This window comes from Henckelia pumila, chromosome 3 (assembly GCF_033568475.1).
Source record: "Henckelia pumila isolate YLH828 chromosome 3, ASM3356847v2, whole genome shotgun sequence".
NCBI classification, from domain to species: Eukaryota; Viridiplantae; Streptophyta; class Magnoliopsida; order Lamiales; family Gesneriaceae; genus Henckelia; species Henckelia pumila.
In genome coordinates, this window is record NC_133122.1 from 192,841,443 (window position 1) to 192,864,732 (window position 23,290).

Here is a 23,290-nt window from a genome sequence, read left to right on the forward strand (position 1 = left end):
AACATTGATCGTATCAATAGGTTGGTACAAAATGGACCTTTAAATCTGTTAAAGGTTGAGCCATACCCAACTTGTGAGCCTTGCTTACAAGGGAAAATGACCAAGGCTTCCTTTATGGGAAAAGGAGTTAGAGCCACATGCACATTAGAACTAATACATTCAGATGTATGTGGTCCGTTTAATCATGCTGCAAGAGGTGGTTTCTCATACTTTGTCACCTTTATTGATGACTTTTCTAGGTATTGTTATTTATACCTAATGAAACATAAATCGGAAACTTTTGAAAAGTTCAAAGAATTCCGATGTGAAGTAGAGAAACAACTTGGAAAATGTATTAAGGTCCTTAGATCTGATAGGGGCGGTGAATACATTTTAGATGATTTTAAGAACCACCTAAAGGAAAATGGAATCATTTCTCAATTAACTCCACCGGCCACACCTCAGCACAATGGAGTGGCTGAAAGAAAGAATAGAACTATATTAGATATGGTTCGTTCTATGATGAGTATGTCAGAGTTACCAATCTCCTTTTGGGGTCATGCTGTGGACACAGCAGTCTATTTATTAAATAGAGTTCCTACAAAATCGGTTCCAAATACCCCTTATGAATTATGGACTGGTAAGAAACCAAGTTTAAACCATTTGAAGATATGGGGTTGTCCTGCTCATGTTAGAAAGTCTAACTTGGAGAAATTGGAATCAAGAACAAATAGGTGTTTATTTGTAGGATATCCCAAAATGACAACTGGATTCTATTTTTATAATCCTACTGAACAAAAGGTGTTTGTCAGTAGGAATGCTATTTTTCTTGAAGAAGATTATAGTTTGAATGAAAATAGAACCAATGTTGAGTTTGAAGAACACAATGATCAACCAATGACAGAGGCAAATAAGGAACAAAATACTTTGTCTCAAAAACCTGTTGAAACACAAGAGTCTCGTCGAGTTAAAAGGATAATAAAACCACCAACTAGATTCACATTGCTAAATGAGATTTATCAAATGGAATCAGTGGAATCTGACGAAGATCCTAAAACTTATGAGGAGGCCATGAAAGATAAAGATGCTGAATATTGGAAAACGGCCATGCAATCAGAAATGGATTCAATGTTTTCCAATGAGGTCTGGTGTTTAGTAGATCAACCTGAAGGTTTTAAACCTATAGGTTGTAAATGGATCTACAAAAGAAAGTTAGGACCTAATGGAAATGTAGAGACCTACAAAGCTAGACTCGTGGCAAAAGGTTATAATCAAAAGGCTGGAATTGATTATGAAGAAACTTTTTCGCCAGTTGCTATGCTGAAATCAATCAGAATTCTTTTAGCAATTGCAGCACACTATGATTACGAGATATGGCAAATGGATGTCAAAACAGCCTTCTTGAATGGTTATATTCAAGAGGAAATTTATATGGACCAGCCAGAAGGTTACATATCTCATGGAAATGAAACAAAAGTGTGCAAATTGCTAAAATCAATTTATGGTCTTAAACAAGCATCACGAAGTTGGAACATTCGTTTTGATGAAGCAATCAAAGAGTTTGATTTCTCACAAAACATGGATGAACCCTGTGTTTACAAGAAGGTTAGTGGGAGCTCTGTTATATTTTTGGTCCTTTATGTTGATGATATCCTACTCATTGGGAATGATGTAGGTGCAATGTCATCTGTCAAGTTGTGGTTATCTAATCACTTCTCGATGAAGGACCTCGGTGAGGCATCCTATATTCTTGGAATCAAATTGTTCAGAGAAAGAAAGAAAAGATTGCTCGGTCTTTCCCAAGCTAATTACATTGACAAGGTATTGGCTAGATTTTGCATGCAGAATTCCAAGAAAGGTTTCGTGCCTTTTAGACATGGAATTAAACTCTCTAAACAAATGTGTCCAAAAACACAAGATGAAAGAGAGAAAATGAGAACATGTCCTTATGCTTCGGCTGTAGGAAGTCTCATGTATGCAATGCTTTGTACTAGACCAGACATTAGTCATGCAGTTAGTATTGCGAGTAGATACCAATCTAATCCAGGTCCAGAACATTGGACTGCAGTGAAGCACATCCTCAAATATTTGAATAGGACAAAACACTATTGTTTAGTGTTTGGAGGAGAGGACTTGACAATCCATGGTTATACAGACTCAGATTTTCAATCTGATATTGATGATAGAAAATCAACATCTGGGTTTGTATTCAATCTTGGAAAGGGAGCCGTAAGTTGGAGAAGTCGCAAGCAGGATACTACAGCTGACTCCACAACTGAGGCTGAATATGTAGCTGCAAGTGAAGCTGCAAAAGAAGCCGTTTGGATTCGCAAGTTTATTCAAGAACTTGGCGTTGTTCCCTCCATTGAGTCACCTATCACTGTTTATTGTGACAACAATGGTGCAATTGCACAAGCAAAAGAGCCAAGAGCTCATCAAAGATCCAAACACATCGAGCGTAGATTTCACTTAATACGTGACATCATACATAGAGGAGACATTGCAATAGCAAAAATTGCTTCCGCTGATAATGTTGCAGATCCATTCACCAAATCACTTTCTCAAAAGGTGTTTGAGAAACACATTGATTCTATGGGGGTGAAATACATGTATGATTGGTTTTGAGTGCAAGTGGGAGATTGTTGAATCTATATGCCCTCAAAACAATTGATTTAATATTTTATATGCATATTGAAACTTATTGGGTATATATTTTTATAATTGGTAGTTACACCAATTGGATATTTTACTTGGACATGTATTTTATTAAATTATTCTTATGATTAAAGAATCATCAGTGGGGAGTAATAATTTAATTATAATCATCCAAGTCGTTCTAGGTTACAAAATAACCTATACTTGTTGTGCTGCTATAAGATAGAATGATTTACTCCATCATTGAGGTAGTGACCTTAAGCAAACAAGTAGGTGTATTGTAAGTAGTACATGCACTGAACGGGATCAATTTAAGAATATATATAAACGTTATTGTCAAAATATATTCTTTCACAAATTCTTTTTTATCCTTAGACCTGAGAGATTTATGTATATTTTAATTTGAATATGCACGATTTTTAATATATCAATTGTTGATGCTGAATAAAAGCTACATACAGATTTATTGGGTCGTGCACATGAAAAATTAAATTATATAAATGCTCAACAAGGAATCCAAGATTCTCAATTAAAGAGAAAGCATATTCAATTTAAATTTCCATTAAGATTGGACTCAAAAGAAAACCGGCCGGTACTATTTTATATTATTTTGTATATAAAAATGTATGTAAATTAATATTTCAAATTTTGGAGTCCAATTGAGATATGGAAATCATGATTATCGATGGTTAATTATTTTGACAATTAACCAATATAGAATATAGTATTCTTGGAAGGATGAGATTGCAACTTTGTATGGAAAGGGAATTAATTATTATTTGTTTTGAATTTCAAATTAAATATGCATTATGTTGATGGATATAATTGCGATCTAATGGGTATTTAAATATGGAATTAGAAAAGTGATTATGGTAATCACGGATATTGACATATTAATATCCAAATTTGAAATTCAAATTCCCTAAGGATCCCACGCATAATCTCTCTATGAGTTCTTTATATAAAAGAACAGTTGATGTAGATATTGGCCATCACAATAATACGTCAAAAATCAATATCAAAAAGAAAGAGGAGAGAGCGTGAATACCTTGGGAGGCAACACACTTGAGTTGCTAAAGAAGTTAAAAGGTTGAATAAAATATTCTTCCTTGATTCTTATATTTATCATGAGATCATAATTTTATGCAAATAATTTGAAAATAAACTATCAACTGCAATACAAGAATAAAAAAGTAGAACCTGATACCAATTCTTGCAACCATTGGCCCTATTGGCTCAAAACTAGCTTCCACCAAGTTCGTTCAGATTAAGATATGTTCCGTAGAATTGGATGTCCAAAAAAATATAAAGTTGTAGAAGTGAGTGCAATCACCAATACAAAAGTAAGTAATCATTTTATATGATGCATGTATGCAACTGTACTGGATACCAAAATCAAGGTAAGATCAACATACTTCCTTCGTCTCAAAAGTGAAAATCGTTTTTTTTCATTTGTCCCAAATATATATTTAAATTTCGATAATTAATATTATTTTCTCTAATATTTTATCAATATATTCTCATTATTAAATACATTGATTACTCTAATTAATTTTTTTACCCTAATAAAACACTCATTCAATAAGGTAAATGAAAATCCTTCCTAAAATTTATTTTTCCAATAAAATTTTAAAAATTATGCGAAAACACATAGAAACTCATACAATAAAAGCCTTTATAAATTAATAATGTTGAAACAATAAAATTTATTAATTCATAAAGGTATTAACTAATGGATAAATTAGCGATTTATTACTTTAAAGAGGACATTTTTTATCTAAAGAATATATAGTAATTGAATTGATGTAGAATTAGAAGCGATCTGTATTATGTACGTACTAAAAAATGTTTCTCATATTATCCAGGTGAAAATGTTCACGAGTTCACAGCATAGAAGAAATTACAACTATCGCAACTGAAAATCTCATTGATGATGAAGTTGATGATGATACAATATTTTTGAAACCAGTTATTCGAGAAAGCAACATCAGATATTTTGAATGTAATGAGAAAAATTAGAAATAAAATTCAACTAGAATCACATTAGAATTAGATTTGGATTTCAAAGAAAAAAATTAACAATGGAATCACATTTTAATAAATTACCCTAGATAGTTATTTAAATAATGGTCTTCTGAAAATTTATTATTTTATTAATTTATTAAAATTATTGATTTAATAAACTTAGCAATCTAGACTTGAAAAAAATATATTTTATAGATGTTATTAATTTATCGAGTATTAATTTAATTAAAAAAGTTTTACGATATTAATCAACAAACATGATAGTAGAGCTGTTAAACGGGCCAACCCATGGCGAGGCGGGCCGACCCACCAAAAACCCACCTTTTGGCGGGTTGATGGCGGGCCAACCCACCATCGTGGCGGGTTAGAAATCCTCAACCCAACCCAACCCAAGGTGGGTTGCGGATTAGGCAGTCCGGCCCGCGGGTTGGCTCGCGACAAATAAAAATAAATAAAAAATTTTATAATTAGTTATAAATATCATTTCATAAATAAATATTAATAGAAATATTAATAATAATTTTAATTATTGATTTTATGTGTGTAAATTTTATATAAAATAATTAACACAAAAACAAAATCACAATTTTTATTAAAAAAATACATATATTACAATAAAAATAAAAATAAATTATTTACTCTCTCGGCCCGCGGCGGGCCATCTCGCGCGGGTCACGAGCCATGGCGGGTTGGCCCATCTAGGCCCATATTTTGTTGGGTTGAAAAAATTTCAACCCAACCCACTTAAATTATATGGCGAGCCGGGCCAACCCGACGGGCCTAACCCAAATTGACGACTCTACATGATAGGAAGTGAAAAACAACATAAATTCGAATTATTGACGAGAGTGAGAACGACATATTAATTGACAAATACGAATTTCCTTACATGAAATGAAAATTTCAGACATGGCTTATTGAGAAATTGCAAACATACCCTAAAAATATATAAAACTGGAACCGTAACCAAAATCTCAGTTGTTCCATTGAGGGGGTTTCCATTCTGGGCACTTTGGACTGAAATAACAGGACAATATCCTTGAATTCAACACCTCAAGAATAGGCGCAGATTTCACGCACCGAGGTGTTTTATACTGGCTGATTGAGGCCCCTAGGCTAATCACATAGTCCATGACCTTATCGAAGGTTCCGGTTTCCACGATTCTGAGCTCAAGTGGGCTGATTGCCCCGTGAACTCGGTGCTGGCGATACGTGCTGGCCAAGGACTCTTCGATGGTGAAGCAGCAGTCTTCGAAAACTGTAGGAGGTATTCGTCTAGACGATGCACTTTGGCTGAGCTCCCAGTACAGCACATAGTGGCCTGGAACTTTGGTGGTATCGGCATAGCTCGTGTATTCTGCAACACAAGCATCGAATGAGATCAGATGGCTTGCTGCTTTTTCCACTGCATGTTGGAGTTCAGTCTCATCGGTCTTATCCGAATCGATGCTCAAGATGACATTTTTCCGGCACACAAAGTTAAATTGAGGGGCATTGTTCTTGAATCCAGCCACACGAAGCACATCTCCTATTTGATACCTGTAAAGCCCTGCACATGGTCGAATATTAAAAACTAGTCCAACGGCAACCCCATTAATCGAAGCAATTAATATGTATAATAAAGATAGTTGAGGCAAATTTACCAGTATAAGTGGTGACAACAACCTCATATTCCTGTCCGAGCTTAACATCTACTAAATCAACCAATTCTTGTTGTTTCTCTCCATTAAAAGATTCGCCCACGGAGATGGATCCCCATACCACATTGCCATCATCAATGCTTCTATTTAAAGGCAAGAACTCAAAATAAGCCATGGTTGGAATGAAGGTGTAGGATACATCACTAGGCTTGCAAAGAGGGTCAAGGTTGATACCGAAATAACACTCCGAAGAAGCATATAGAGAACTGACAATGGGTAGCTCGTTGCCATAGTAATCAAGCATAGGTATGTATTGCGACATTGTCCCGGTCACAATAACATCTATAAGCTTGATATTTGGCCAAAGCCTGGGGATGATCCCCTGCCATGACTCTTTCCTACACTCCAACTCGATGAAATCTGCAAGCTCAGGTTCGGGTTTCAGGGTCCTCATTACCGCCTCCCTCACTAATGGATCTATGATTTTGGAATTGAGGGTTCCGGTTCTGATATCATGGCAAAGAAGGGACCAGTGTTCTTGCAAGAACCGAATAGCCCGAATGAAGCTGGAGGCAAAAATGGATCCAACGCGTAGAACTTGCTTGTTTTGGCAGAGACCACAAAGCATCTGAGAATACATGCTCTGGTAGTAGTCTTGGCAGAGGATTGCTTCATTTGGGCTGGTGTAGTTTGTGTAGGGATCATAGGGTCTGTTCTTAAACAGGGAGCTTTTGTAATAACTAGTGAGAGCAGGTCGAGCTAGCAACCCACTCGGGGTCTTCGAATCGGATTTCACAAACAAGAAATACATCCCTTTGCCTCTGTCTAAGCCAGGTACAAAATGGCTTATCACAGGCATCAAAAGGCTGTTAAACGTTACCCTTCTCCTCAGCTCTTCCTCAGTGAAGGGCATCAATTTCCTCTCACCACCAGATGTCCCAGAACTGCCAAAAAAAAAAAGTCACAATCTTGAAACAACAAACAAACGAAAACTAGAAAGCCACACTCAAGAAAACGATAGAATATGACAGGCTGGAACCTTGTCAAGAACTCCGAGATGGGTTCGGAGCAAAGGATTTGAGACTTGTCGCCATTTGCAATGCGTTTGATGTCCGACTGAATGTCCTCGTAGGAGATAACCGGTACAGATTTCTTGAAAGCCTCCCTGTCCGTATGGCCGTTGAGTCCGTGTCTCTTCAAGTACTCTACGTCGGCATTTCTTGACAGGATTTCAGCAAGAACTTTTGTCTGAATCTCATCGGTGTTTTTGGTCAAGTTGTCAATGAACTCCATCTGTTTGTTTAGGTGTTTCAGTTAAGGCTTGATCGCTTGGCGGGTGATATATATAGCGGCGGGATGAAGTTATCTACAAGGGAAAATCACAAAGGCCGAATCGAATTTGAAGAGCAGCTCATTTGATCTTATCATGAATATACTGTCCGTATTTGGACAAAAGTATTCAGTACCAATGGAAGTAATCATGAAGGAGATGTTAATCAAGAGGAAGAAGGAAAATCATTGTATGCTTCACACGAAGTAAGAAATTTCAATTTCGTATTCTGTTTGAGTTTTCCTTATTTTCATTCATTCAACAGAAATTAGAGAATTAAGACTTCATTTTTTTCACGGGAGTTTTTTTAAAAAAATATTATATTCACTCTCGGTTTTTTCATATTTTGTGCCCATATACTTCGTGCTTTCATTTTTTTTCACGGGAGTTTTTAAGTGGATGACATTATCTCATTAAAAGATTTCATTTTAAGTTATATTAGAATTTTAAGCTTGCTTTCAATATATACTTTTTCGAATAAAAAATCGAGAGGGAATATAATATTTTTTTACTAGGATTTTCAGTAATAACATCGTTGTCATAAAGATAGTAGTGAGACAATAAATCATATTTTAAATGTAATTCTGATTTCTGAGTTTTGTAATGATCTTAAACATTGTCAAATTAAATCTATCATTTATTCAACAAACCAAAATGAAGTCTTAATTCTCTAATTTCTCTTCAATGAATGAAAATAAGGAAAACTCAGACAAAACAGAATACGAAATTGAAATTGTATCCTTCACATGGATACGAGTCGTCTGAAAGAAAGTAACGTATACATCATGATGTCAACTCCTCATTTTTCCCATTAAAATTTATATTAATTTCTTTTTACAGAAAAAATAAAATACACCACTGTACAGAGACCTGATAATTCTGCTTCAATTTTTTTTTTTTCCCATTTTATTTGTATGATTACAAAGTACAGCCATTAGTTAAGACTTATGAGAAGTGTTTCAAATTGTTTTCATTTGGTATAATTTAGACAGACAAATCCTATACAGCGTTCAATGGTACAGCTAGCGCATGCTATTGAAGCACATGGCTGGCCTGGATTCTCCTCTTGAGTTTAGCATTTCTTGAGTTTAGCATGTTCCGGAACCACTCGACCGAGGACTTGGGAATCCTGGTAAGGTTGTTCTTGAAGTCCACATAATATAGCCCGAACCGAACCGTGTATCCCATGTTCCATTCCCAGTTGTCAAGCAACGACCAAGCGAAGTAACCGCGGATATCACACTCGTCTTGCCTACATTATGAACTTCACCTAAATGCAATTCTAAATAATTGATCTAGCTCTCTCTAAAAAAAAAAAAAATTTGATCTAGGATTTGAAAACTCAAAATTATGTTCCTAGCTAGTCATGTAAATTTTATTATTATGGACTAAAACGCACCCTATGAACAGTTTTACACGACTAAACGAAATTTAGCCTTCTGGGAAACCAAAGAAAATAGAAAATCTTGCTTGTAAGATTAGGTTTAGAAGCATCATGCACTTACCTTATGGCGGCCGAAAGGTTTGAGAGGTAGTCCCTGTGAAAATTTATCCTCTTATCATCCTTCAACGCTTTATCAAGCGTTTCGTGTGATTTATTAGGATCATCCATCCCTGGAATCATGAATTCTAGTTTTCACATATATCACTAGATTTTAAAGATTTTTTTTGCCAAGAAACAGACTCACCGTTTTCGGTTATTATAACAGGTGGATTCCCATACTTGTCTTTGATGTAGTTCGCCAGCTTCCGAATACCCCATGGGACAATGTGCAACCAACTAGACGCAGCCTGTAATGGGCGAACGACAATAAGACATATCTTAGTCCAGGGCAAAGCCAATAGGGACTGATTTTATATGTAGTGCTTATCTTTGAGTAGAAGGATTCACAGTAGATTCCCAATATCCCACAGGCCACAGGGACAATAAATTTTTACCATGATAAAGAGATGCTACTTACCCTTTCGCCAATAGGGATACCGCGCTTTGAAGCTATTGGGACATGCACAAACAGAACATTAATACCATGTTGATGAAACTTAAGATGGAAAGATTTGAGTTTTTTCTCGCTTTTACGACATCTTACGTGTAGTAATTACAGCTGAGTCAGACGAAGCATCCTGTAATATCAGCTTACGAATTCGAGTTCTGTCATTACGAACATATAAACTAGTGTAATGGTTTATCCCAATGAAGTCCAACGAACCCTTAAGTAGTAGGGACAAGTCCGGACCGATTTCAGGGAGTCTTTCACCCACTAGCTTCTTCATTGAAAGAGGGTAACTCCCAAGCAGAAGTGGATCTAGGAACCTTAAAATGACATTCAAGACTTGTAATCACTTGCTACCAACCTTCATTTTCAAAAAAAAATACGAAAAGGTAAAATGTTTTCGTCTGTCTTTACCATCCGATTCCAAAATCCAATGCTCTCTTTGCAGCATCTATGTTTTCATCAACATCTGTAATTGGTTCATACCACTTGGCATCTAATGCTATCCCGACTACTCCTCGTTGGCTTGCCTGTTAAAAACAAGGTCTATTATATCAAGGCCCGGAGATGTTTTTGATCCCTCCGAAATAAGTTCTAAACAAACAGAGATACCTTGAAATTTTGCTTGTAGTTTCTATAAGCAGCAGCATGAGACAAGAGTATGTTATGTGCCACTATGTAAGGCTCGACAGATGACTTTCCTGCTTTGCAAAACAAATGTCCGAGGATAGAGCACCTCCCCGGAGCTTGTACCCCTAAATCATAACCTTGGATTGCGATACCGTGAGGCTCGTTGAAAGTCATCCAGTATTTAACTCTATCCCCAAAAGCTTTGAAACATGTATACGCGTATTCTTCGAAATCTTTTCTGTAACAAGTAGAAAAAGTTGACATATCAATCTTCATTCTCAACTCCAAGAAATGACACCGTAAGCAGAGTATATTACGCGAACAATGCACCTACACTACTTGGTTGCTTAATAGTCCTCCATATTTATCTTCAAGGATTTGTGGAAGATCCCAGTGATACAAAGTTGCATAGGGCTGAATTCCTAAAAAAAAGAATTATGGACCACCACATAACATTAATGAAGAACTTGTACCGTATGATTTATCACAAGTATATTCTTTCTCCTTATAAAACTAACCTTTTTCAAGTAAAGAATCTATCAGATTGTTGTAGTATTCTATCCCTTCTTGGTTTGGTTTTCCAGTTCCATCTGTAAATTAAATTCCTTGGAATGTTTTAAGCCAGAAACTAATATTGAAAAACAGGGCACCGTCGATGGCAAACGAGTGCATATTCGTTTATGTTCGCGATAAATTCACTGTGTGGATTAGGGGTGGGCACGAGTCATGTATTTCGGGTTTCAGATTCTTTGAGTTGGATTTCCAGGTAACATTTTATATGCTACCAAAATAGTCATGTGCCGACGAGATTAGGTCAGCTCGGGGAACTTCCCTAACAACCAACATGCATGATTTGTTTGTTGTCCTTTTCATTTACAATTTAGTAGATTTGGCAACTCCAGATTTTTTCCCCCCTTTTTAATTGGATACACAAGCTAGTTTCCGGGAGACAATTCTCTATTCCAAATACCAACAAAATTTAGATATATTAGGTGTGATCGGACCAATCCGAAACTATTATTTTTCTAAAAAAAAAATCGAACCGAATCGAACCAATCCCATGGTTTTTGTGAATATTGTACAAAAGTACAAAACCAAAGAGACGAAGAAAATAATTAATTGAGTAAAATCTTACTAGGAAAGATTCTGGACCAAGATATGGAGAATCTGTAGGCATCCATACCCAAGTCTTTCATCAAGTCAATGTCACCCTGTCGAATGAAAGATGAAAAGTCCACGTCAGATAGGAAAACATAAGACCTCATATTTATCGAAGAAACGTCTTCCTAATTTATTTATTTACCAAACATATATATTCTTGTTCTTATCACAAGCATGCATGTGCCACACATGCTTATTATTATTATTATTATTATATATTATAATATTCTTATGATTTTCTGCGACCAAACTATATGGTATTCTTATCCTCTCCCAATACTTTTTCACTAAATTATGGCTTTACATCAAAATCTTTGGGTATTGTTTATGTTTGATTTTCATGAGAAAAATTCAAGATAAAATTAAGGCTTTTCTAAAGTTCGAGTCATGGACTCATGGGACACATAAGCTAATTGATGTGCATTTTTTATGTGCAGTATTTGGGTTCGTACCGGATAAACTCAGGACAATATTATATGTATGCATGTGGCTATTTATATTTGGATAATACATTCACCTTGAAACGATGGTATTGATCAACGGCTGTATCTGCGTTGCTGAAGTCCAATATTCTTCCTAATGTCAAAAGACGAATAGCATAATCATTAACGAGTGAAATTCTAAAGTTACGGATTGGTCATTTTTTGCTGCATTTAGAGCACACCAAGTTCTTGAAATGAAATATAATTAATAAACCTGGTTGCTTTGTGAAGGTATCCCATATGCTGTCTCCTTTTTTTCCTTCATTTACAGCTCCTTCAAACTATATATTATGCATAACACCCAATAAACACAAAATCATCATCATATATAACTTCAGTTCATGCACTCGTTAATTCTCTGGAAAATGTAAATTTAACCTGGTAAGCAGAAGAAGCGGTTCCAAAAACAAACCCGTCTGGGAAATCGTCTCGGGAAATGGATTCCGAGTTCGCCAAGAATAATAACACCAACGAAAAAATGAGTAAAATGGTTGCCATTTATCATGAAATAAATGGGGATCGAATCAGGCTTTAATCTTTGAAGGGTAATTAAAAAGCCAAGAAAATGGGAGAATTATATTACAACAAATATTAATTTAACAGCTAGCGACTTAAGGTCTCTCTGAGTCTGATCTTCCCCTTTGATTTTGGGGTGCCTGTGAAGCAAAGTATGCCACTTGCTTACACGTAATCAAATCATCGATCCTTTCGTAAACAATATATACATCAGCCGTTGCTACCCAAAGGGGATTGAAATGGTGCCGCGCGCCTATATAACGTCATCAATACCAAATCAATAGATCACATATTTCGGACTCGGCCACATAAATATTATTTTTTGTTTTTACGAGGGACCGACCCATATATTTCAGGGGCTGATTAAAAAAATATGATTTCTTTGGGGAGTATTTTAAAAAAAGGGATGTTGACTCCATTTTAAAAAAAAAAGAGAGTTGACTCACTTAAATTAAAATTAAACCTAATAAGTCAATTAGTTAAACTAATTAACAATCCCCCTATCAGTTTATTTGATTTTTTCCCACAATTTGTCATGCCCTATTTTTCCGCAAGAAAAAACCTGTCATCTTCTTCATTTTTCTCTTCATCTGGCTGTTTTATTTTTCTCTTCACCTGGCTCCTCCATCCATTTCTATCCTTGAGCTGTGAAGCAGGACCTAATCTATTTCAAACATCGTCTATTGCTCATTCATCTGTATTTGAAGAAAAACAAAAACTTATCTCTGTGCAAGGGCAAGTAAGTTTTCTCCATTGTTGTTGATTGTAAGCATTAATCCGATTTAAGTCATATTTTTTTTTATTTAGCAAGTGTGGATAAAAAATGATGTGTTAGAATAAACTGAGTTTGATTTTATTGGTGATACAGCGCAGAAGAATTTTTTGGTCGATTTTTTGGTCGACCCAAAGAGTTCTTGGTCGACCATGGTTGACCCAGAGTTCAGTCGACCAAGAGAGTTTATGGTTTATGGTCGACCATAAACTCTCTTGGTCGACCATGGGTAAACCATGGAGAGTTCTTGTTATTTTTGGTGATTAAAATAAAATAGTCTTATTCTCATAATTTTGTGAATTTTATAGGTTATGCCTACAGTTATCGTTGTTCATTTTGATGGTAGATGGGAAGCGAGTGAAGATAACATATATAAATGGAATCCAGGGCCCAATTCAAAGTTTGCTGCTATTCCAGTAGATGATGATTTTTTTTCTTCTTGAAAATTTAAATCGTGAACTATATAGAACTGGGAAAATAGAAGAGTCTTCCAACCTGAGGTTGAGTTACCTTCTAGAGTTGCCGTGCAACATTCAACCGATTTATATAGATAATGATCAAGATTTGAAAGCATATCTGTATTTTGGTTGTCCCAAAACGAGATCGGTGCTTAAAGTTGAAATTGAACATGTTGTTGGTTTTTGAATGTTTCTGATAATGTGCATGAAGTTGGTATTGATGAAGGCAATACTGATTATAATGATCAAAGCTCTTATGATGATTATTTTGATTTGAATATTGTTTTTTTGGATCATAATAATATCAGTGAGGTTTTTGATGAGGCAAATGTGGTTGCAAATAGTGATGCAGTTGTGGTTGCGAATGTGGATATTGATAGCGAGGAAATTGTGATTGCAAGTAATGAGGCAGTTGTGATTGCAAGAAATGAGACAGATGTGGTTACAAATGTGGATATTGCTAATGACACATTTTTATTCAAAGATGGTTCAAACTTGTTTGTTGGTCAAGAATTTCCAAACAGAGATGCGGTGAAAAAGGTGTTAATAAGAATCAGTTTGGAAGCATGTTTTGAATTTGAGACAGTAAAAAGTAGCCAGATAGTGTATGCTGTAAAATGTACAGTGGACGATTGTAAGTGGAAAATCTGGACCTCAAAGATTAAAGATTCACATGCATTCTCCATTCGAACATATTGCCATACACACACTTGTGATTTGACGGGGAGACGTAAGAGAATCCGCGGAGCTAGTTCGGTTATTGTCCGTGATATGTAGGTGAATAATTTCCAAGGTAATCCAGTTCCAATAGCACCAAAAGCGGTCATGGCGATGATGCGCAATAATATGAATGCTGATATATCATATTACAAGGCTTGGAAAAGGAAAGAACTAGCAGACAATATTTTGAAAGGTGATCCTACCAAGAGTTTTACTCTACTGCCTTGTTATTTGCACATGGTTGAGAAGATGAATCGAGGAAGCATAACAGACATATGTGTTGACGAGGAAAATCGATTCAAGTATATGTTTCTTGCTTTTGGTGCATGTGTCAGGGGATATCGAAGCATGCGGAAATATGTATCAATTGATGGTACATGGTTGAAGGGAAAGTACACTGGTGTTTTACTCGTGGCATCCGCACAGGATGAAAATTATCACCAATATCCTTTGGTGTGGGGAGTCATCGATGTTGAGTCTACTTCTTCGTAGAGTTGGTTTTTGACGAAGTTGTTAGAAGTAGTACCAGACGAGACTGAACTGGTGATAATTTCAGACAGACATTAGGGAATAATTAATGCGGTTTCTATTATTTATAGAAATGCGCATCATGACCATTGTACGTGGCATTTATCCCAGAACTTGAAAACCAGGTGCAAAAAGAAGGGTGCAACGGAAATGTTTCTGCAAATTGCAAAAATATATAAGCAAAACGAGTTTGATGTTGCATACAGTGATTTTAGAAAGAGATATCCCGAGGCTGCGCAGTTTTTGAACGAGAGAGATACACTTGATCGATGGACTCGAGCATATTGCCCAAATACCCGTTACAATATTATGACGACAAATGGGGTTGAATCGATCAATGCTCGACTACTTGAAGAGAGAAAGCTTCCTATAATTTAACTTTTAGATTCTTTGCAGAGACTGGCATCATCTTGGTTTGTCCGATATTGCAACACATCAATTGCAGCTAACACTAATCTGACCACCCCTACCATCGAGGGAATTCTTCGTAGCCGGTTCACTGATGCCCAAGGAATGCAAGTTTCTGAATTGGGCCGTCTTGAGTTTGATGTTCGGAGTGGTTGACACTCGGCCATTGTGGACCTGGAATCTAAAAGATGCACTTGTCGAGTTTTTGATATTGATAGATTCCCATGTGCCCATGCCATTGCAGCCAGTTGGTTAATGAAGATTGACTTGTATCAATTGTGTTCAGAGTATTATTCTACGATGACATGGTTCATGGCTTACTCAGAGACTGTCTATCCAGTTCCCGAAGAAAGTGAATGACCACGTAACATTAATTTTCCAGTGGTATTACCTCCTTGTGTAGAAAAGAGAAAGGGTGGAAAAAAAACAAAATAGAATTCCTTCGATTGGAGAATTTAAGAGAAGGTAGAAGCAACCTTTGTGTTACGTAATTATGGGTCAAAATTATGTAAACATATCAAAATTATGTAAACATAATGTGGTAAAATTAAAATTAATGTATTGTTCTAAGAAGATTCTTGGGTCGACCAAAAAGTCCTATTGATGACCAAGAAAACGTCTTGCCCAAGAAAACTTGGGTCGACCAAGAAGCTCTCTTGGTTGACCAAGAGAAGCTTGGGTCGACCATGAGATCTTATTTGTTCTTGGGTCGACCAAGAGAACTTCTTGATTCTATTGTTAAAATATGTATGATCATAATCATATTAATGAAAATAATGGATACATATGTTATAAATTGCACGATTATATAAAAAAATCGTTAAACTAGTGGATTCAACGGTTAAAACATGTATCATTATATAACATACTCGTAAAAATAGCGGATACATATGTTATAACTTGCATGATTATATATCAAAATCATTAAACTAGTGGATTCAACGGTTAAAACATTTATCATTATATAACATACTCGTGAAAATAGCAGATACATATGTTATAACTTGCACGATTATATATCAAAATCGTTAAACTAGTGGATTCAACGGTTAAAACATTTATCATTATATAACATACTCGTGAAAATAGCTGATACATATGTTATAACTTGCACGATTATATATCAAAATCGTTAAACTAGTGGATTCAACGGTTAAAACATTTATCATTATATAACATATTCGTGAAAATAACAGATACATATGTTATAACTTGCACGATTATATATCAAAATTGTTAAACCAGTGGATTCAACGGTTAAAACATGTATCATTATATAACATACTCGTAAAAATTGCGGATACATATGTTACAACTTGCACGATTATATATCAAAATCGTTAAACTAGTGGATTCAACGGTTAAAACATTTATCATTATATAACATACTCGTGAAAATAGCAGATACATATGTTATAACTTGCACGATTATATATCAAACATTCGACCATAAAATACAAAATTAATCAATTGGAAAGAAATTAAAGATCAATACACAGTCCATTGATTATCAAACATATTACAGAGTAAAAAAAATCTAAACTCAGTTACAAGTCTGTCATCTAACTGTAATACTAGGTGATCACTTTACTTGGATAAAGCATATCCAGCAGCGGCTAGGACAAATGCTCCTGAATCCTCACTGTACAATTAAAAAGAGTAATGAAATTATTAGTCATATGTCAATGGTAAACATATTACACATTAGAGATATGATAACGTAGTGTTTAATCCGGGCTTTGAATTCATCATACATCGTTATAGACCATGACCTCTCAGGGTGTGGATTGTTTCCAACAAAGGATAACAGACGAGCAACGTTGATAAGTATAGGCCCTATGTCCTCATCCAAATCTTTGTAGTTAGGGTCGTGCTTTCGCTGCAAGTCAAATATAGTGCACTTATTGACCCCTGCCACAAGTTTTAGTAAAAACCAGCGCCCATCTTTGTGGACTGGGATGAGAATTATTCGCGCCTTTTCCCAGGAGACGCAGGGCCATTTTGGATCAATCCCTTTCACCACCCCACCAGATTTGTGTTGAGAACTCGGTTTTCATCTTCAGCCAGTACTGACATTGACATATAGAAATGCCTATCCATCAGCGACACGATTGGTGACATCACTTCAGGATGTTGCAGCTGAATCTTGAGTAATCCACGAAGAGCTTCACCCATGTGCTGAATTCGACAGAAGAATATGTTTTCAAAGTTAAAAAATAAGTGCTCTACAAATATTCACAAATCGTAAATGCTTACACAAATTGTGACGGGCGAATTCGCGATCGCCATGGACCTGTAGAACGACCTGTCATAATTGTCATAAAACTCTTTAATCCTGCTAGGCAAACTCATGAGCATCGATGCCCTAACTCGAGCCAACGACTTGTTTACCTTGAAAGTTACGCACTCCACAAACGACCTCACACCATCACAACCTCTCGACGTGGATGCCTCGGCACCTGACATAACCGCATCAGAAGTCACCTGAATATCTAAAAACATCAAGTTGATCGTTTATTATATTATATTATACTATACATAAATATATATGTCAAAAAATGCATTAACTTACCTTCGGAGTATTCCTCTGGTATAGTTGGCAGCGCAGCTCGGCTACTATTGGGAAACAATTCCATGACCATATTATCATCCACACCTAATAGCATACATCAAACAAATTAAAATTAAAAGGACAATTCTAATACATAATTCTCTTATGTGAACTTAATTAAAAATTACTCACCAACGTCTGCCTCAAGTACAGATGATTTCCTTTTCTGCCTTCTACTATAGACCATGTTATAATCTCTCTAAATATGCATTGCCGTCTGAGACCTGATCTCAGCCAAACCTGCTCTAATCTGTTCAGTCAAAATCGATCTCAACTCATCAAAACCAGCTTTCATTGCCCTTATACATGCCCTGGACTCGATAAATTGTGCTCTCATCTCAAGACGCAATGAGTTAATGGTATCATCCAATGCACTCAAACGCCGCCCAAAACGATGCTCCAGGGGTGATGTGCGGCGAGTAGTATTGCATCCAAAGTGGACTATAAGACCCGTAGGAATGGGAGGACGAGTGCTAGAGCTGGATCTAGTGGCATCAGCAGAAGGGGTGCTGGAGCTGGATCCAGTGGCTTTAGTAGAAGGGGTGCTGGAACCATCGTGATAAGAAGGTGTGTGCTGGACTAGGGGAGACTCCACATCATTCTCGAGAGGGCGCTGGCTACGTATAACTGTCTTACCCTGACTCCACAGCTCTAGTACCCGAGTGGTGACGACATCTGGTGCAGAATCAACAAAAACACCGGTGGTATAATATGATGACACGAGCTCCTCAGAAGTAGGTGTCAAACATCCAACACAATCCTATATTTATTTAATATCTTATCAGATAAATTAAAAATTTATATCCACAGTTACTATATCAAATTAATTCATATTACTTACATTGATATCACAGGCACCAAAGGCTGCACTAACATCAACATCATACGGGGCACGATTTGAGGGCCACGTGTTAGTCACCCACTTAAACATCCTGGGAAAAATCAAACCATCTTCCACATCTCTTCTCTTGGCAAAATTTTGTGCCACACTAGGATAATATTCATAAGCCAAGATCTGTAAAAAAAAAAAAAAAAAATTCCAACAATGTTATTATTACAAATAAAGATAACAAAGTCACTTTAACATTAAAAAAATTATATACCTGCAGAGGCAGCACAAAACCACTGAGAAAAAAGTTGCCATGAACTTCTTTAGAACCCTGTCCCTAGGAAGTATATTTCTTTAAAAGGTCCTTCTTCAAAGATCTGACGGCATCACGATAGGCTATTCTACTCCAGGGATACCTATTAAACATATCCAAATCATCTATAAGTCTTAGACATGTACTGTCGACCTTCACACTTTTTTTCCTACTCCCCCAACAGAATACGACACAATAAAAGTAAAGACTAGCCATCTTCAACTTCTCCACATCCATTCCCTCAGTCTCATTTTGTCCTAAGGCAACAATCTTTGCCTTCAAATCACTAAGAAAAATTTGAGACTTACCAACAAAGTGTCTTGAGACAAAGATACCTCCTCCATCTGGTAGATCTGTCGGCTCTACACTGCAGTCGAGACATGTTATTAAACAATAATCTAACATAGAAAATCTAACAGGCCTTTTGCGCACGACCATCCAAAAATCATCACTACCGTTATCAACTATCTGACTACTCATTAGATACCAGATAATTTGACTTGAAACATTAAAATCTCGGTAATACCTAACGAGATTACCAAATGGAGACTGCTAAAAAATGTTGCTCTCTCCTCGTTGTTCAGATTAGGGGTGTAAACGAGCCGAGCTACTCGTGAGTAGCTCGGTCAAAACTCGCCTCGAGCTCGAGTTGACCGAGCTCGAGCTCGAGAACATACAATCGAGCTCGAGCTCGAGCTCAAAATATATGTGTTCGAGTAGCTCGCGAGCTACTCGATAACACATATAAATATAAAATATTATATAAATATATATATAAATATAATGTATATAATATTTTATTTATTTATTCATATAATTTTTTTTATTTATATATGATTATATATAATTTTCGAGCTCGAGTAGCTCGAGATATAGATGAGCTCGAGCTCGAGTAAGAAATTAACTACTAGATCGAGCTCGAGTAGTCAAATATGAGTCGAGCTCGAGCTCGAGTAGTATGCTACTCGACTCGATTACACCCCTAGTTCAGAAAGTGATAAATCTTTTGGGCAGTCTCTTTATATCTCGACTCAATTGTCAATTTGACACGGAAAATTGCATTTCTGCCTAGTTTTGTTGGCAAATATACCTATTAAAAATAAAAATAAAACAAATACGTTAGGACAATCAAAGATACAACCACTGAATCATAAACATTGGCTTGGTTAGGCACCAAAGCTTGGATCGACCCAAGGCTTGGCTCTGGGTCAACCCAAGCTTTCCAAGGCTTGGGTCGACCCAAGGCTTGGGTAGAGTTTTGGGTGGACCCAAAGCTTAGCCCAAGGGTTGACCCAGAGCCAAGCCTTGGGCTAAGCTTTGGGTCCACCCAAAACTCTACCCAAGCCTTGGGTCGACCCAAGGCTTGGGTAGCATGGGTTGACCTAGGATGACCCAGGGCACCCAAGTCTTGGGTCGACCCAGGGCACCAAAGACCCAAGCTAACAAAAATTTTGAATATTATCAGATCATTGTTAGCCATTTGAGTGATGGAGTTTGTGTTTGACTTGGAAGGTACGTGTGGGATGAGAATGAAGATTTGTGGAGAAATTTTGAAAAAGAAAAGAGTTATCTGCGAAAAGAGAAAAGGGGAGACAAGGGGGTTGCTTTGAGAATGAAAGATTTGTGAAAAGGAAATAGATTTAAGTTTTAATAAACATTTCAGATAAGTTAAATACAAGGACATATTGGTAATTTAAGTAATAAATCCTTTTTTTTAAATACGATACAATGAACTCCCTTTTACCTAAATTTTCCTATATTTCAGTAAGCACGAGGTAAACACTCAAATTGAAGAAATAGTTTGTAAACCACGTTAGTCAGATAAACTGTCTTGACCAAAACCTGTGTGATTCAAGAAAGTGTTGATACAATATTTTTTTCATCTTTAATTTAATTTTTTTTTTCAAGATCTTAATGAATTTATGACTCTTTTTTAGCTTCAGTGCATGTCAATAATTCCTGATGACATGAAAAACAACTCAAAGCAGAAATAGTACTGCAGACCAATGACGAAATCAGAATTTTTAAACTACTCTGGCTAAAATTTTAGCCTCTAGAATTGTTTAATATTTTGAATCGAACCATTCGACCTACTATCAAATTAATCAAAAAATTTTCAAAATTAATATATATATAAATTTTAAATTTTTTCGGGCTACCCGGACTAAAACCCGATTACCACTATATGTGGTTCCCCCTTGCTGCAGACCGTGATTTGAATAACAATGAACCAAAAATGAAAATCATATAAATCACATGATACAAAATTGTAATCTTAATTTCATATATATGCGTTGTTTTAAAATTAAATTATATTTTTTATATCAAAGAAATTAAGAAAAAAAATAAGTAAATTATATATGTTCTTACTCTTTTTATTTCATATCTTTCCTATGCCATTATTATCAACCCGTACGTAAAGGAAATACACAATGATATAAAACATTAATAATATTTTCTTTAAATAATGAAATCTTCCATTATTAACGATACATGGATGGATTAACATGCACACGTATGGATATAATAATAATAAACAGGATAATTGGTAAGGCAAACGATATCATAATTGATCTTATCATTTCATATACATATATCCGTACAATATAAATTCATCCACTAAGCCATGCTGCCCACGTCAGCTCTAATTGTTTTGTCGTACTAATTATAAATCGAAATTTTTACACACTCAAATAATATTTTATATTTATTGGCCGATGTTACAAAAACTCCACGAATTAATGAATATCATGCCTGAAATAGAGTACAAATTTTCCGGATATATAATACAATATGGTAGTGTTTGTCGGATACATGCGTAAAAATTTTATTATGAAAAAACTGAGAAGTATTTTCTATAAAAATTTTACAAAATATTATTTATATATGCGCTCTAATAATCATCACGTAGTTACGTTATCACATTCTCACATAATATAATTATTTGAAGAAATATATATATATATATAGAGTTTTTTTCAAGTGCCCACCTATCATGCCCACCACTGATGTGACACTATTCTATTGGACCTACAATTTATCACATCTTTATCACATCCAATAAAATAGTGTCACATCATTGGTGGGCATGATGGTGGGTATGGTAGGTGGGCACTTGAAAGAAACTATATATATATATATATATATATATATATATATATATATATATATATTAAAAAAACAAAAACACATGGTTTTGAGATAAAATTGGAGAAAAGTGAAGGAAAAAGAAAGAAGATGGAGAGAGGTTTGATGGATGTAGCCACTTTTGATATTACTAATGAATAGTTAGTTTTCCTCAACAAAAAAAAATGTATTATATGATCGATAGAAATTATATATATATATATATATATATAGTTTGCATATATAGTTAATGACGTGTAATAAAGATTGGCGATTAGCATGGAATTAGATAGCGCATCACGTGTGTATTATGGGGATAAGACGGGGAAAGAAACGTGGTTAATTTTACTTGCTAGTAACCGATGCTTATCGTAATATATGTAATTTGTGATATCCTTATTTTTATTACAATTCCTGTCAATAAAATTATTTTTTAATCATATTCGTGAGATTATTGAATGGATAGATTTTGTAAGATAAATTTTGTTTTCGAAATTTTTTTATGTTAAAAGTATCACTTTTCGATTTCTATATAAATCATGTTGACTCGTTTCAAAAATAAATATATGAGAACATGTGCCACGAGAAACTATCATTTCTTAATAAAATTACATAATATCATAGATGAAATATACGTTCCGTATAGGAGTTTTTGAAAGTGTAATTTGATAGAAAGTTAAAATTTATTTCCGATATTTCAATTCAGATAGCATGCACGCGACAGCAAGTGGTTGTTTTCCCCTTTAATTTCCGTTTCAAAATTTTTGTTTGTATTGTCATAATATATATTTTATGAGAGCTCAAATTAACTTTTGAATGTTCGACTCGAGCTCCATTCCCATTAGTTTTGCACTGAATTTAGTTTCAAAATTTGGAAAAGTAGTATTATTTGACACGTAAGATAGATAACGAAAGGATATAGATAAGTAACATGAGTAGATAAAAAAAAACATTATACATAAATTAAATTTATGGAGTGTAATTAATTATATGAAATTTGATATATAAGTGTGGAAAGACAATCAATATATTATTTTATCATCTACCCAAATGAGATACCATGTGATAAATTGTTCTAACGAAAAGTCATTTAACATAAAAAAAAAATTAATATAT

General features: G+C 35.3%; 3 protein-coding genes across 5 annotated transcripts; all 3 read right to left on the reverse strand.

Moving 5' to 3' along the window:
- Positions 1-5,480: 5,480 nt before the first annotated feature.
- LOC140893407 (indole-3-acetic acid-amido synthetase GH3.6-like) lies at positions 5,481-7,855 on the reverse strand. The gene is made up of 3 exons (XM_073302478.1): positions 7,339-7,855; positions 6,303-7,243; positions 5,481-6,208 (listed from the first exon to the last, which is right to left on the reverse strand). Exons 1-3 carry the CDS (start codon positions 7,590-7,592, stop codon positions 5,634-5,636), a joined length of 1,770 nt encoding a protein of 589 aa, XP_073158579.1. The 5' UTR covers positions 7,593-7,855; the 3' UTR covers positions 5,481-5,633.
- Positions 7,856-8,399: 544 nt separating this feature from the next.
- Positions 8,400-12,685, reverse strand: LOC140893408 (putative beta-glucosidase 41). Of its 3 annotated transcripts, none has more exons than XM_073302479.1 (13): positions 12,272-12,683; positions 12,108-12,174; positions 11,929-11,987; positions 11,386-11,461; positions 10,769-10,840; positions 10,585-10,672; positions 10,233-10,488; positions 10,035-10,150; positions 9,717-9,940; positions 9,591-9,622; positions 9,318-9,420; positions 9,135-9,243; positions 8,400-8,881 (listed from the first exon to the last, which is right to left on the reverse strand). In XM_073302479.1, exons 1-13 carry the CDS (start codon positions 12,389-12,391, stop codon positions 8,662-8,664), a joined length of 1,542 nt encoding a protein of 513 aa, XP_073158580.1. In that variant the 5' UTR covers positions 12,392-12,683; the 3' UTR covers positions 8,400-8,661. The 3 variants fall into 3 exon arrangements, with proteins under 3 accessions (XP_073158580.1, XP_073158581.1, XP_073158582.1); XM_073302481.1 differs by having other exon boundaries at positions 8,739-8,899; positions 12,272-12,685; XM_073302480.1 differs by lacking the exon at positions 10,769-10,840 and having other exon boundaries at positions 12,272-12,684.
- A 5,420-nt stretch (positions 12,686-18,105) lies between these two features.
- Positions 18,106-19,528, reverse strand: LOC140890252 (uncharacterized). Its single transcript, XM_073298013.1, has 4 exons — positions 19,202-19,528; positions 19,010-19,072; positions 18,748-18,921; positions 18,106-18,666 (listed from the first exon to the last, which is right to left on the reverse strand). Exons 1-4 carry the CDS (start codon positions 19,526-19,528, stop codon positions 18,106-18,108), a joined length of 1,125 nt encoding a protein of 374 aa, XP_073154114.1.
- Positions 19,529-23,290: the final 3,762 nt, after the last annotated feature.